The following is a 16,748-nucleotide window of genomic DNA, read 5'->3' on the forward strand; positions in this document are numbered from 1 at the left end:
CCCCTCCTGTATCTGAGTTGTCCCTTCCTGCCTTGTCTTCCTTATTTGCTGTGAGGTCGTCCCCTCCTGTGTATGAGTAGTAGCCCATGGTTCCTTCATCGGGGCATCCTGTCGTCCGTGCCATCGACTGGTGGTCGACTGTCGGCTTTCCCCTATTTATTAGTTTAAAGCCTTCTCGATGGCCTTCTTCATGTTGCCTGCCATCTCTTTGCTACGAGCTCCATCTGCGTCTGGAGGGCCTGGAGCATGCGCAGATGCTGCGACGTCATCCACGCATGCTCAGAGGCCCTCCAGATGTGGCCGGAGCTTGTAAGGGCTTTCCAAAACCCGGACAAACACCGGGTTTTGGAAAGTCCGTCTGGAAGCCTGGACAGTCCTCTAATAATAGGACATGTTCGGGTTTTCCCGAATATCTGGTATCCCTACTCAGTAGTCCTATTAAATGGAAACCAAAATGCATAGAAGTGATGCAACAACTTTTAACATTTGGAGCCTCTTTTGCAATGTGGGCAAGCTAGCCAAACATCAAATTGAAAAACAAAAACAAACCAACCAACCTCTGCTCAGCAATTGAGACTGGTCATTTTTTTAAAACTTAAATAAAGACCTATTATCATGATCATGTTCTAGCTTGCTACGGTCATTCCCACTTCTTATTCTTTGCTGGAGATTTATGGATATCACTGTCATGGGCTCCACTATGACTGGATATGATTTGATGTTACCAAAGACCATGACCCACAAGATGCTTTATGCTCAGTTAACTAATGTTAGCTTGTCACCGACTGACTGGTGGATGTAGATAATAGGCAAAGCTAAATGTTAGAATAAGTGAAGATGGATAATTGTTCATTAAGAGGTTGTTTTACTAAACTGCAGTGAGCACTAGTATGCACTATGCGCTAAATATATTTTGCCAATTTTCTCCAAGGGGCTTGTTTGGGCATGACAGTGCTAATCAGTACAAGTGGCATTCCCTCAGTAACTTTTACACATCTGGATTCTAACTCCTCAACTGTATTTCACGTGTTTGCTCTTTGACCATGGAATTAGTTTCTAGTAGAGTTGTGTTTCCAACTTTCTACTGCCATGTTCAACGCTGTTCTCATATCTTGATTTTTCTCCAGAGTCTTTTACTGACCTTCTCTCCTAGCTTTGAATTTTACTTATTTTTCTTCAGCCTCCCCTTTTGTGTGCTGATATAATAACTGTTGCTTAGATTATTTTTGTTCTTTTATGTATTCCCCAATGCTCTGTGTCCTGTTTGTCCCGGGTATTGTTATGACATTGTGTTTTTTTTCCTATGTATGCTGCTTGTTTTCTGTTAAAGTTTTACCTTCTTGCTGTAAGCTACCAGGATACTCTATTAATGGCAGTATGCCAATGCTTGAAATAAATACAAATATATATACAATCGCATCTGTGGTAATTTGTATTACAAAGAGGCTTCTAACTCATGAGTTAGTATATCATCATCTTTGATTCAGATAAAATACACACCATACAATATTCAAAGTAATCTAAATGGCCCAGAGAGGCTCCAAGTCATTTAAATAGTTTGTCCATAGCTAACCACAAATATTCTGTGGCAGTGGCAGTTAACTGGTTAGCAACTGAACTGAACTGGAGAACTTATGGGAATTCCATGGTGGAGTTGGCACTTATTTGGTGGAGTGCCACAAAATTGGCCTACATAAATAGCTGCCTTATCTTACTGCCTCTTTTACAAAACCACGCTAGTGGCTGCCGCACGGCAATAGCCCCGAAGCCCTTTAAATATCTATGGGCTTCGGGGCCGTTAGCGCAGGGCAGCTGCTAGCGCAGCTTTGTAAAAGAGGCCGTTAGGCGGTTAACGGCTGAATATTGCACTTGGGGGCAGTTGTGTCTGATGATCTCAAGGTGGCAAAACAGACAGAACATAAGAACATAAGAAGTTGCCTCCGCTGAGGCAGACCAGAGGTCCATCTCGCCCAGCGGTCCGCTCCCGCGGCGGCCCATCAGGCCCATTGCCTGAGCAATGGTCCCAGACTATCCCTATAACCTACCGCTACTCTTATCTGTACCCCTCAATTCCTTTATCCTCTAGGAACCTATCCAAACCTTCTTTGAAGCCTTGTAACGTGCTCCGGCCTATCACAGCCTCCGGAAGCGCGTTCTATGTGTCCACCACCCTCTGGGTGAAAAAGAACTTTCTGGCATTTGTTTTAAACCTGTCTCCTTTTAATTTTTCCGAGTGCCCCCTTGTACTTGTGGTTCCCCATAATCTGAAAAATCTGTCCCTGTCTACTTTTTCTATACCCTTCAGAAAAGGCAACAGTCAAAGCTAGGATGATGTTTGGGTGAGTAGGGAGGGGAATGGCCGGTAGAAAAAAGGAGGTGATAGGATCAATGTATTAGAATCTAGTGAGGCCCCATTTGGAATACTGTGTGCAATAAATGGAGACCACATCTTCAAACAGATAAATAGGATGCAGTCGGTCCAGAGGGCTGCTACAAAATTGGTTAGTGGATTTTGTCATATAGCTTATAGGTGCACTTAGAGACTCAATATGTCCAAGTTATACCCTGGAAGAAAGGTGGGAGAGAGGGGATGTGATATAGACCTTTAAATATCTCCATGACATAAATGTACAGGAGGTGAACTTTTCCAAACGAAGAAAGCATAGGATGAAGTTAAGAGGTGATAGGCTCAGGAGACTTCAGGCCTCTGGCAGTAGAAAATGTCACTTTTGGCGGCCCCAGAAGCTTTCCCTCTCTGTTTCAGTTTCCTTTCCCCACAGAGGCAGGACATTACAGAGGGAAAGTTTCCAGGCCGCTGAAAGCAGCGTCTTCTATTGACTGGCACTGACAGCTGAAGCATTGGGGAATTTAAGGTAACATGGGAGCCCCCCTCCCCAGGAGTTGTACCCGAGGTGGAATGCCCTTTCCCCCCCCCCCCCCCCTTGGTATGCCACTGTCAAAGAAAGGGGATATTGGCCTCCAAAAGTTAGTAAAATAATGTATTAAAATTTGTCTAATAAAGTTTACCTTATTTTCATTTTCTATTTATAAATGTTTATCAATACAGCTGCAATACTACTTTATTTTAAAGCAACAACAAAAAAATCTTTTTTCTTCCTTTTGTCATCTCTAGTTTCTGCTTTCCTCATCTTCTCTTCACTTTCCATTCCATCCAGCATCTGCCTTCTTTCTCTGTCCCTTCCATTTTTCTCATTCTGTCTTCACTCCTTCCTATCCCAACTCACTCCATAATCGGACATCTGCTTCCCTTCCCCCCTTGCCCTAGGATCTCTCTTCTCCTTCCATCTCTCCGTCTCCCTGCATGCTCTGGCATCTCCTTCTCTTCCCAATTGTCTGTCATCTCAGTCTAATTTCCTTCCCTCCCCCCATTCCCTGACATCTTTCTCCTCTCCTTCCCTTTCATCTCTCCCTTCCATGCTCTGGCATCTATTTTCCTTCCTTTGGCTCCCTCCCTCCTTTCTCAATGGTCTGGCATCTGTCCAGTGGCGTACCTAGCATATGTGACACCTGGGGCCCATCATTTTTTGACACCCCCCCATCTATATGAAAAATATGATTTGTAGTAACAATCTACATATCGCACAAGAGTGTACCTAGGAAAAGGTAGCATCTTAAACACTGCAGTGAGCACTAGAACACCAACACATACATTGTAAAACTAAACAAACCAGATCCTGCACAGTCAATTGATCCTGTACAGTCGATGCTATCAGAAAGCCATGTCCCTTTCATACATACAGATACACCCTTGCCCAATATGGAATAATCACAAACTAAAAATAGAAATATGTAGACAAAAGTTAAAACTGAACTGCCAAGAAACCAGATTCGGCATACAATGCAACACCACAACATCACAAAAACAGTAATACATGTTCTCTAATACTGTGCAAAATATAGACAGTAGATGTAAATTTAAAAAAACTGATACATAACAATCACCACTTTACAAATTAACAAATAAAAATAAAACAAATAATGAGAAATAAGAAAATACCATTTCATTGGACTAATCCCCGAAAGCTCGGTCCTCATCCCCACAAACCACCTGATTCCATCCACACAAGCCTTGAATTGTTTTATATTGAACTTATTATATTAAAGTATAAAAAGAAACAATATTCTGTACAATTGTCAATTTATAAATCAGCGTCTTCTTCCCACTCTCTCTTCCCCATTTCTCTTCAGCGACCTCAGCCCACTCTCTCTCCACTTTCCTTCAGCGCACACCCATAAAAACAAGCAAGTAATTTTATATCATTTTCATACTATTCATTGATAGAAATTAAAGTCTAAATAATGCCAGTCACATAACAAAATATGATTTTACAAAAATAATTCCCTGCACAGTCAAGCCTGCAAGGATTACTAGATGTCTTTCAGCAGCTCCCCTCCCTCCCTCCCTCCCTCCCCCCCTTACCTTGGTGGCCAAGTCAAAATGATCTACCAACAATAAAATTTTAAAAACACAAAGCACACTGTACGCAGAGAAAATGTTAATTATCATTTATATTCTGCGGGTTTTCAAAGAGGCCAAGGCAGATGACTTTATGCAATGTCACCTCAGAACAACTATACAAAAATAGACAAATATATCCCCTCCCTTTTTATTAAACCACAATAGCATTTTTAGCGCAGGGAGCTGTGCTGAATGCCCCACGCTGCTCTCGATGCTCATAGGCTCCCTGCGCTAAAAACTGCTATTGCAGTTTAGTAAAAGGGGCCCATAGTGCAAAATATAGACAGCATATATAAATTCTCAAAACGGACAAATTTTGATCACTAAATTGAAAATAAAATCATTTTTCCTACCTTTGTTTGGTAATTTCATCAGTCTCTGGTTGCACTTTATTCTTCTGACTGTGCATCCAATATTTTTCCCTTCTTTCAGCCACCTGTATGCTTCCTCTCCTCCAGACCTCATTCCCTCCCCAACTTTTTCTTTGTTTCATCCTGTCCCCTTCTTTCTTTCTCTCTTAGTGGCCCCTTTCTTTCTGTATGTCTGTCTTTCTCTCTCTCTTTCTTCCTGCCCCATTTCTTTCTTTCTTTCTTTCTTTCACCCTGTCCCCTTCTTTCTTTCTCTCTCCATGCCCCCTTTCTTTCTCTATGTCTGTTTTTCTCTCTCTCTTCCCATGCCCCATTTTTTTTTTCTTTCTTTCACCCTGCCTCCTTTCTTTCTTTCTGGCTCCTTGTCTCCCCCCCTTCTTTCTTTCTCCCTGGCCTCCCCATGCCACCGCCATAAGGAAACATACTGCTGCCACCATCGCCGGAGAAAGGCTGCCACTGGCCATCAGAAACAGGCCGGCGCTGAATTCGCCCTGCTTCTTTTCCCGCAGGCAGACCAACTCTGGCTGCCCGACGTCAATTCTAACGTCAGAGAGGATGTTCCGGGCCAGCCAGGCAGCGATTGGCTGGCCCAGAACGTCCTCTCCAACGTCAGAATTGATGTCGGATGGCTAGAGTTGGGAGCAGGGAGGGAGAACTCGGCGCCGGCTTCTTTCTGATGATGGCAATGGCAGCCTATTCACCAGTGAGTGGCCAGCTGTGCACCCCCTTGGGCCGTGCACCTGGGGCGGACCTCCCCCCCCCTTGGTACGCCACTGCATCTGTCTCCTTCCCTTCCCTCCCCCCAATGCTCTGGCATCTCCTCTCCTTCCTTTCCATACCTTCCCAATGGTCTGGCATCTGTCTACTTCCCTTCCCTCCTCTATGCCCTGGCATCTCTTCCCTATCCTTCTCTTTCATCTCTCCCTTCCCCTCCAATGTATTGGCATTTCATCTCTTTCCTTTCCCTCCCTCTCTTCTCCATGGTCTGGCATAATTCTTTCTTCCATTACATCACCATTCCTCCCCACCTCCAATTGGATGGCTTTCTTCCTTTCGCCTCCTTCCATTCAATCGGGTGCATGGTGTAGCTTTCTCTACCCCCCCCCCCCTCCCGATGGGTACCTCTCTTTCTCTCATTGTCAGCAGCCTTCACAACTCGCTGCTCTGCCAGGTCCTACCTACTTCTTGTTTCCACGAAGGAAGGATCCGGCAGAAAGGAAGGCCCGATACCAGCAGAACAGTGAATTGTAAAGGCTGAGGCTGCCACTGGAGATAGTTGATGCTGCCGATGGGCAGACTGGATGACCATTTGGCCTTTATCTGTCATCATATTTCTATGTTTCTAACTGCATAAGTTTTAACAGCCAACATATTACCAGAATTCAATGCTGGTGCCCAGACATTGCCTGGCATTGAATATCCAGGAATACAGTCCTGATGGATACAAAAATGCTGATTGCTGCCAGCTGAATATCAGCTGGACTGTGAACTTCTGTCTATGGGGAAAAATGGCAGGTTAAGTTGAAAAAGGACCAATGCACAGGGTGATTTCATGTTCAGTGCATAATGCTTTTAGGTATTTATTTATGAACATTTATACAGTATTACACCTTTTTGAACCTATCAAAAAGGCTCCCATAAATTACAAAGCAACAGTAAACATTCCAGACGCTTTGCACCTGCTCTCATGCTGTTGAAGTGGATGAGCGCTACTTTCATACCTGTGCCTGCGGGTTTTCAAACTTGATCTCTATATAATTGAATTGCCCCCAGTTTTGTTGAGCTTACAGATGTATTTTTGTCTGCATTCTTTTACAAAGTATGCAATCTTGAAATCGTTATACTTATCTCTCTCTCTCAAGAGAGCTTATGCACTTGCTTCACTGCTATGGTTCTATATAAAAAAAGAAGCAGAGCTGATTTCCCAGAACTCTGGAGAAAGGAGTTACTTAAGGTCTGTTTTTACTTGAATGAAAGGGCAGTTCCAAACATGAAGTACATTCTGTTCACATAACTTACCAGGCTGTTAAATCCCATAGCGCTTAAGGCTTGTTTCAGAGTAGCTAATTTCTCTCTGTTTTGATTGTTCACTGTTATTGAAGTCTCTTCTGGTACAGTCTGGCTTAGGTACCTGAACGGAGCAGAAAAGCACGTAGCCATTAAAGGTTGGCAAGCGATCAAACTCCTGTAGTTAAAAGCCATTTTAGCCAACTTTGAAACTAATGGAAATAATACATAAATACCTAAATTTAATGTACTTAAGCATTTACAGGACTCTCAGCAGATAACTATACTCATCCTTTGGATAAGGGTACTTATTCCAAAGTGTATTTACTATTTTGTGTTTATGAGGTGATTGCTTAACCTGTTCAATTATCACAAAGGGATTAGATCATAAATGTTCCCAGTGATGTGTTTTTGTTATTTGGGTAGTGCCTCCAGAGTTAATTTTGTCCTTGTTGTTTGCCAAATATTTAGTGTAGAGAATAGTTTTTGAGTGCTCGAGGCCTGGGGGAGCTTTGGAAGTCTTGCTTTTATTGTACAAAACTTTTTATCTCCTAAGTACTGTGCACTAGGTTTAACAACCAGCAATTAGAAAAATTGGTGCTGATTTTCTATCAGGTAACTTTAGGTCACAGACTTGGAGTTAATTTCAGCTGCAGCATTAGCTGCTTCTTCCCTACTGAAGTAGAAGGCACAAATTGAGGTTGGCTCTGAGCTAGTGGCTTTTTTTTTTTTTTTTTAATCACTACTTAGTAGTCAGAAGAGAAAGATCTTTGGAGAAGGACATTATGTTTGAGAAGATCAGAGGACGACCTGCAATCAGATGGCTGGACATGTTGAAAAAAAAACATGAGGATGACGCTGGAGGACCTTCCAAGACTAGTACATAACCGATCTCTTTTTTATCTGTAATGCATCATGTTGAACACGAGTCGATGGCACCTAATTAACAGGGTAGTATGATGCTACAGCAGTACTTTCATGAGGACCTTCAACAAGTTGCTGAATATTGCACTTAACCACATACGTTTCAGCAGCCAACATACAACCAGATATTCAGTGCTGGTGACCTGGCATAGAATATCTTCAATGGGGAATTCAGATGTCCAAATTTAATAACAAAGCAATAAGGTCCTAATTCAATAAAAGAACACCTTCTGATCTAGGCGCCTACCTTAATTTTTGTGAAATGACTTAATTGGCGCTGATAATTGAAAGCACCATTTAAAAAACAATTTAAAAAAATTAATTAGCCGGTAGGCTTCTAACTCTGTAGGCACCAAGAACCTCATGATAGGCATCTACACCGAGGCGCCAACCCAGAAAATAGGCATGGTTAGGGGCAGAGTTTGGGCATGGATTGAGTTAGGTACTCGTAGGTATATTAGTTGGATGCACACCTTCTTGCAAATCACATTGAGGGATATGGGTGATCAAGGTGTCCATTAGGGAACACCTATCTTGGCCTCCGCGTGTGCGAGTCGCCGGACAGGATGGACCTAGGGTCTGATCCGGTGAAGGCATTTCTTATGTTCTTATGCTAAAACCCTGGCTTTTTATACTGGTGCCTAAAATGATGATGCTTAATCTAATCTAATCTGGGTTTTATGAGTCACACTATGCCTAAGAAGGTTCAAGGCGATTTACAGAGCATTTTTTAAGGAAATATTGTTTAGTGCAGTGCAAAGGATGCTATAGAAAGTACATTACAAAACCATTTGTGGTAGATAGGTCTTACAGTGCAGTTTAAAGAAATACAAATAAAGCAATTCAAGGATATAAAGGAGGGATGTTTTAAAGACAATTTACAGAGAGCTAATATTGTTTGAGGAGTGAAGCTAAGAGATTGATTTAGAGATTGATTTAGGAGGCATCAGTGGTGTAGTAAGAGGCACCCAGGGTTGTGGGGCTCCCCGTGCCCCCCCCCTTCCTCTCTGTGACTGTACTCTTTCTATGTCCCCTCCCGCTCCTTCCTGTCCCCATACCACACTTGCACTCTCTGTCCCCCCCATACCTCTTAATCTTCACCAGCATGAGTGGCTTCTGAAAGCATAATCCTTGCGCCAACGTTGGATTCCCTCTGACGTTACTTCCTGGCCCTGTGATCCGGAAGTGATTAAGAGGGGAACCAGACTGGTGTGAGCAACAGGCAGAAGTAGCTTGCGCTAGCGAAGATAATACAGAGGTACGGGGTGGGGGGAAGGGGTGGCACGAAGGTAGTATAGTGTGGCAGGGTGGGGTGGAGAGGTGCAGGCACTGCCACTGACTTGGCACCCGGGGCAGTCCGGAACCCCCCTTACTCTGCCACTGCTAGGCATGATTCTACAGATGGCACCTAATTTTGATTGACATGCTGTAGTTACCGAGTTAGGCACCATTTATAGAATCTGGCCTGAAGTTCACAAACTCTATTGTGGGGGAGGGTGTGGGAGGCAGTGGTTAGAGCTACAGTCTCAGCATCCTGAGGTTGTGGGTTCAAATCCCATGCTGCTCCTTGTGACCCTGGGCAAGTTACTTAAGAACATAAGAACATAAGCAGTGCCTCCGCCGGGTCAGACCATAGGTCCATCCTGCCCAGCAGTCCGCTCCCGCGGTGGCCCAAACAGGTCACGACCTGTCTAAATCACCAGAAGGGGCCCCCTTGCCACATTGGTTTCCTATTGAGTCCTATCTTCCCATCGAAGTCCTAACCCTCCGGTCTTGCACATGCACATGCCCGACCTGGTTGGGTTTCTATACTTATTTTCTTGTTAGCTTTCTCAGTATCCCACGATCCCTTTATCCCTCAGGAATCCGTCCAGTCCCTGTTTGAATCCTTGTACCGTACTCTGCCTGATCACTTCCTCCGGTAGCGCATTCCAAGTGTCCATGACCCTTTGAGTGAAAAAAAACTTCCTTGCATTTGATTTGAACCTATCTCCCTTCAGTTTCTCTGAATGCCCCCTCGTACCTGTTGTCCCCTTTAGCCTGAAGAATCTGTCCCTATCCACCCTCTCTATGCCCCTCATGATCTTGAAGGTCTCTATCATATCACCCCTGAGCCTCCTTTTGTCCAGAGAGAAGAGCTCCAGCCTATCCAACCTCTCAGCGTATGGGCAGTTTTCCAGCCCTCTTACCAGTTTCGTTGCTCTCCTTTGGACTCTCTCAAGTACCGCCATGTCCTTCTTGAGGTATGGCGACCAATATTGAACGCAGTATTCCAGATGTGGACGCACCATCGCTCGATACAATGGCATGATGACTTCCCGCGTCCTGGTTGTTATGCCCCTCTTTATGATGCCCAGCATCCTGTTGGCTTTTTTCGAGGCTGCTGTGCACTGTGCAGATGGCTTCAGTGATGCATCCACCAGCACATCTAAGTCTCTCTCGAGACTGCTGTCTCCCAACAATGCCCCCCCCCAATTTGTAGTTGAACAACGGGTTCTTTTTCCCTATATGCATGACCTTGCATTTTTCCACGTTAAAGCGCATTTGCCATTTGTTTGCCCAGTCTTCCAGCTTGTCTAGGTCCTTTTGCAGGTCCTCACACTCCTCCCTGGAGCTAACTCTGCCGCACAGTTTGGTATCATCTGCAAATTTTATAACCTCGCACTTTGCCTCCTTTTCCAGGTCATTGATAAATATGTTGAAGAGTAACGGCCCCAGCAACGATCCTTGTGGCACACCGCTCGTGACTCCCCGCCAGTCAGAATATTGGCCCTTTACTCCAACCCTCTGCAGTCTACCCGACAACCAGTGCTCGATCCATCTGTGCACATCCCCTCCCACCCCGTGGTTCCACAGCTTCCTAAGCAGCCTTTCATGCGGCACCTTGTCGAAAGCCTTTTGAAAATCGAGGTAAATGATGTCGATGGGTTCCCCATTGTCCACCCGACTGCTTATTCCCTCAAAGAAGTACAGAAGGTTCGTTAAGCACGACCTTCCCTTACAGAATCCGTGCTGGCTTGTTCTCAGTAGGCCATTTCTCTCGATGTGCTCGCAAATGACGTCCTTGATCATAGCTTCCACCATCTTCCCTATAATTGAAGTCAGGCTCACCGGCCTGTAGTTCCTGGGGTCACCCCTCGATCCCTTCTTGAAGATAGGTGCGACATTCGCCAATTTCCAGTCCTCTGGTACCTCTCCAGTTTTCAAGGATAGGTTGCAAACATGCTGGATTGTGCCTGCTATTTCTTGTCTTAGTTCCTTCAGAACCCTTGGGTGGATCCCGTCCGGACCCGGTGATTTGCCGCATTTTAACCTATCTGTTTGAGGACATCCTCCTTACTTACCTCTATGTGCTCCAATTTTTCAGCCTGTTCCCCACTCATGAGCTCCTCTGAGTCCGGTATATTAGATGTGTCTTCTCTCGTGAAGACCGACGAGAAGAACGTGTTCAACCTCTCAGCTACCTCTTTATCCTCCTTAATCACTCCCTTCCTATCCCCATCGTCCAACGGCCCCACCTCCTCTCTCGCTGGTCGCTTCCCCTTTGCCCCAAGTACATTAGATAAAGTGTGAGCTCACCAGGACAGACAAGAAAAAATGTTTGAGTACCTGAATGTAAACCACTTAGGCTATAAGTAGTATACAAATACTAAAATAAATAAATTATCCCTAGTAAAATCTAATATGCCTGAAATTCAAAGGAATTATGCTCTTAATTTGTGGGCCCTTTTACTATAGCTTAGCTTATGCTAAATGCTGCACCTCCCATTTTATACCTTTTGACCATGTGGCACTTAGCGCACACTATGCTTTAGTAAAAGTGCCCCTTTGAGAGTTATGGGCCCAATATTCAGTGCTATATAACAGATCAGGAATAGCTGCTGGATGGTTAAATAGCACTTAGCTGGCTAAGCACTAATATTCCATGTGAGATTGCCACTGAATATTAGCATTTAGCAGTTAGTGGATAGCTGGCTATTCACAAAATTTAAAGTTATAGCTAGATGTTTAGTCACCAAATGAGGCCTCATAAATAGCTGGTTTAGCTTTGGCCGCTATAAACTTGTCCGGCCAAAAATGAATTTTGACTTAGCTGATTAAATTTATAGCAGTCAAAAATAAATGGCCTGACAGTGAATATCCGGGCCTAGTGCCAACCGCAGGAGGCAGCCCAGCTAACTCCCGTGGTCTGAATATCAACTCTATGGTTCTTAACTGGTCTCTGAAAATTGACTTTGGTTGACTGCGTATATTTTTACTCATAATTTTGCAAAACTTGTTTTTAGCATACTATGACATGCTACAATGTTGAAAATGTTAATAAAAATTCAAACAAAAATTTTAATAAACATTTACATTTGAGAGCATAAAAAGCAGATGTATTTATCTGGGGGAACGTGGCTGTATATACTTTTATTGATGACACATAAATTAATCTTGTGGAATGTGGGAGGAATTCATTCACCTACGAAGAGACAAAAAAATCTTACAACAATTGAATCACAGGCAAACAACACTTGCTTTTTTTGCAAGAAACACATTTAAATTTTCAGGAGCATGTGAAATTATGCAGGTGGTGGATGCACACTCACTTTGAAGCTCCTTCACAAGGAAAGAAGGCAGGAGTGCTTATGTTGATTCAAAAGGGTGTCCATTTAGTCATTCATAAGTTCATTCAAGATCCTTTGGGCAGGTATGTTATTGTTTCACTGAACGCAAAATCTTCCATTCTATGTAATATCTATGCTCCTAATAACCTAGATATAAGGTTCTAAACAAATAGTGGACATTCTGCTTACTTTTGAAGATATTCTTATATTGTTAGAGGAGACTTTAATTAAGTCCATGACCCCATGTTAGGTCTCAGATAATAGGTAAATATTTAAAGGGTGTGTCATTATTATGATGGTGGATGTGTGGAGTATTACATCCACTTGAGAGTGATTATACTCATTTGTCTAGGGCACATTCCATAATGTCCAGAATAGATTATATTAATTTAAACAAATATTATAGAAGTATTGCACCCACACATCCAGGGGGGGGGGGAGCGGGAGGGGGTTATATCTTTTGTTTTGGTATTATTACTGATGTTAATGATGGATAGGGGAGGGAATTTTTATCTTTTTTATAGATTCTGATTGTTTATAAATGCTTATTTGATTATTATTATTTGTATGTAAATTGTATTGCACTTTTTGTTGGCATTAAAAATAAAGTTAAAAATAAAACCAGATATTATAGAAGTTCAGATAGGCCCCAAATAAGTGTCAGACTATGCTTGGGTAGAGCCACAGGGGGGAACCTATTGGAGATTTCCCTTCTTCTTATATAAAGATAGTACATTTTTTGATTATCTAGCCATCAAATGACAATACTATAAGAATAATAATAAGGAACATTTGGACAATCCAATGTTATTTTGGGAGACCGCCAAAGGGGTTCAAAGAGGGGAAATCACTGTTTATACTGCCTTTCAGAATAAAGCTCATCATCATGAGGTTCTCATCTCGAACACAAGGTGACACTCCTGAGACAACAGTATGGAAAAATTTATACCCTAGTTCTTAAGGTTCATCTACTAGAAGCAAAACAAGCACTGGATGAGTTATTTCATCAGAGGATACAGAAGTCTATTATAAATATAAGCTATACAGGTTTGCAAATAAAAGTAGTAAACTTATTATTTAGATTGGTGAAACAGCAGACAGGCTCCATGAGAATAGCCACACTGAGAAATTCCCAAGGATAGCTGACTCATAAGAAGGTTGAAATTAACTCCACATTAAGATCCTTTTTTGCTTCCCTTTACTCATCCCCAATGGGAGTGACCTAAGGGATCTGACCAATTAGAATGTTAGGCCACTCCCAGTGCCTCTCAGAATGCACTGCAAGAGATGCTTAAGATTCTGGTTGACCCAGATGCCCTGGAACTGGGTAACTTGGCTTCTCTGTTATTCTTATAGAACTGGTGCCTATAATTCTTTCAATTTTCTTTGGGCCTGATAATCAGAGCAGGTTTAGTATTTGCCAGGAGGCATCAAACATAACACCCTTATCAATGGAATGAGGGGGCATAAGATAAAGGTGAAGACTTGGAAGTAATCTATGGAAATATTTCTTTTTGGAAAGGGTGATATGTGACATAGCCTCCTGGCAGAAGTGGTGCAAAGATTGTATCTGAATTTAAGAAATCATGAGAAAAGCGCATAGGATCTCTAAGTGAGAGAAAAGGATAAGATGGCATTGTTGGGCAGACTGGAAAGGCCATAAGGGCTTTATCTACCATGATATTCCCTGTTGCTGTGTTTTAAGAACTTTTTTTCAATGAGTTAGAGAATGGAAAAAGTCACTTTAACTATGATTATATTATTGATTGGAAGCTTCTATAGCACTACTAATGACTGGGTAGTCAATTCTGAGAGCTTCAAAAAAGTTTTACAATATATGAGCTTCAGTAATGGTGTTCCAATTCAGTAATGGTGTTCCAATATGAGCTATTTTACCTATTTATACTATCTATATACATATACTATATTGTTTCTGTATTGTCATATACTCGTCTTTCATTGTATTATTTGTAAGTTCACCCTTTCGTGTTCCAAGTTGGGGGGGGGGTAGCCGGCTGTTTCCTCCATGTTTCTATTCCCTCTAAATATTTCTTTATTTACCAAAATGTTCTGTGAAGAATATCATCTTTATTCCTTTCTTGAACTTTTTGGTATCCTTTTCTAGTTTTAATTCCTTTGGCAAAGAGTTCACCACATTGGAGCCATCACTGAGACCATTCTTTTCCTGATGCTTTTGTATTTGATGTCTCTGAAGGAGGATATTTCCAGTAGGTATTCTTGGCTCAAGTGTATGGCACTTGTTGATGTATGGTTGTCTAGTCCAGTTGCTAGGTCTTGCGGTTCTGACAGATGAATGGTTTTGTGTGTCAGCAAGTGTATTAGCAAGTCTGTAACAAATGTATGTTATTAGTCTTGTCCCACAGACCTTTGATATTAACAGATAAAAAAGCATAAATTAAAAAGAACAAGTGGGATAATTCTATAAATTGGTGGCTCAGTTTAGGCGCCAAAATGCCACCTGCTTAGTGCCAATCTTTTAACAGCACCAAGATTCCATTATAGAATACTAGCATTTGTCAACATGGATGTACCCGTGTTTAGGCAAGCCGTCTTATGACATATCAATGGCAGGTGTAAGTTGGCATGCCTAAGTGCACTAAGTAGCATACGTACTGTAATTTATGGTTTTGTATAAACTATCACACAAATCTGTGCTTATTCCAGTTTGCATGTGCAACTTAATTACACTTCTCCCTCCATATTCACGAGGACTTAGGGTCAAAGATGGCCCTTGAATAACAAAAAATGACGATTAACTTTTTGCTATCATAGGCATGGGGTTTGTGGTATAGCCCTTGTGAATACCATGAAATCGCAAATAAAACGGCATTTGCAATTCTTTAAAAAAAAAAAAAACAACAAGTTATGTATTACAGTTCTTGTATTGTATGAGGACTGTTCAAAAAGTATCAGACTTTAATTTTTCTTGCGTAAACAAAAAGCTAGGGAAGTGTGGTTTGGTGCACGTATGTAGGTGACCCTAATGTGCATGCTTGAATTTTTTCCCGCCTACAGAAGCTGTCAGTCACCGGAAGACCGCCAATGAGTGAGGAAGTATAAGTGAGTGCCATCGGATTTTCTTTTTTGACAAAATGACAGAAAACGTTGAACGCTACTTACTGCATTAAATTTTGTGTATAGCTTGGCGAATCCCAAGTGGAAATGATCCACAAGATTCAACAGTTCTTCATGGACGAAGCAATGGGCACCACACAGATAAAGGAGTGGTACAACCGCTTCAGAGATGGCTGCACATCAGTGGAGAGTGAAGCACGTTCTGGTAGGCCCTCAGCATCCAGAAATGATATCGTCATTGACTAAATGAGGACCCTGGTGATGCAGGATTGTTGAATCACGATCATAGAACTTGCAGATGAGGCGAGCATCAGAGTTGGATCTGTTCATTCCATTGTGACTGAGGATTTGGGCTTCAAGAGAATTTCAGCGAAGTTTGTGCCAAAGCTGCTAACGAACCTGCTCATTCTTCACATTTGTTACGGAGTTTCATGGCCAAACACAACACACCTGTGATTCCTCAGGTTTCTTACTCTCCTGACATGGCTCTGTGTGACTTCTGGCTTTTCCCCAAGCTAAAAAGGCCCCTGAAACGGACCAGATTTCAATCAAGAGAAGACATCATGCAGAATGCGATGGACCAGTTGTGAGTAATCTCAAAAGAGGCGTTCCAGTGCTGCTTCCAACAGTGGCAGAACCATTCGAAGAAGTGTGTGGCAGCCCAAGGGAACTACTTTGAAGGAGATTAGTATAAGATTGTTATATCTGAATACGAGTATTTTTTATGAATAAAGGTCTAATACTTTTTGAACAGCCCTTACTGTACACTTTAGCAGTACAATTCAAGTACTGTACAGTATTATAGAACTGACCATGTACATACAAGTATACTGTACTGTAATCCCATTAAAGCATGGTTCACATACAGTACTGCCCCTCTCCTTTAGTTTGCTCAACCACACTGAAGCAAGTGTTGAACTTTTCTCTCTGCACTTTTTCTGCGATGCTGCCATTTGCCCAACCGTGCAGAAAAAAAGTGGTAAACTTTTTTCTTGGCACTCCAGGATGATGTCATTCAGGAGGATGGAGCCAGCAAGATAAAAAACACAAATAAATTGAAGTCACGAGTACCGAACCCGCGAATATAGATAGAGAAATGTAGTTAACAAGCCAATTGCACCAATAATTGCCAAGTAACAATAAATTATTGGCACTAATTAGAAATTACGAGCACAACTTTCTAAGCATATTCTATGAAGTGGTGTGGGTAAATTCTAGTGCGTGGATCTCAAAAGGGGGCATGGCCAGGGGATAAGCATGGGT

General features: G+C 42.4%; 1 protein-coding gene across 4 annotated transcripts in view; it reads right to left on the reverse strand.

Annotated features, from left to right (window-relative positions):
• The window catches only part of MYO16 (myosin XVI), a 709,054-nt gene that overhangs the window by 350,065 nt on the left and 342,241 nt on the right, over window positions 1-16,748 (reverse strand). For all 4 annotated transcript variants that reach the window (XM_033949922.1, XM_033949923.1, XM_033949921.1 and 1 more), the window contains exon 17: window positions 6,868-6,979. In XM_033949922.1, the coding sequence (XP_033805813.1) occupies window positions 6,868-6,979 (112 nt within the window). The remainder of the gene's footprint in view (window positions 1-6,867; window positions 6,980-16,748) is intronic.

Source organism: Geotrypetes seraphini, chromosome 6, assembly GCF_902459505.1.
Source record: "Geotrypetes seraphini chromosome 6, aGeoSer1.1, whole genome shotgun sequence".
NCBI lineage: Eukaryota > Metazoa > Chordata > Amphibia > Gymnophiona > Dermophiidae > Geotrypetes > Geotrypetes seraphini.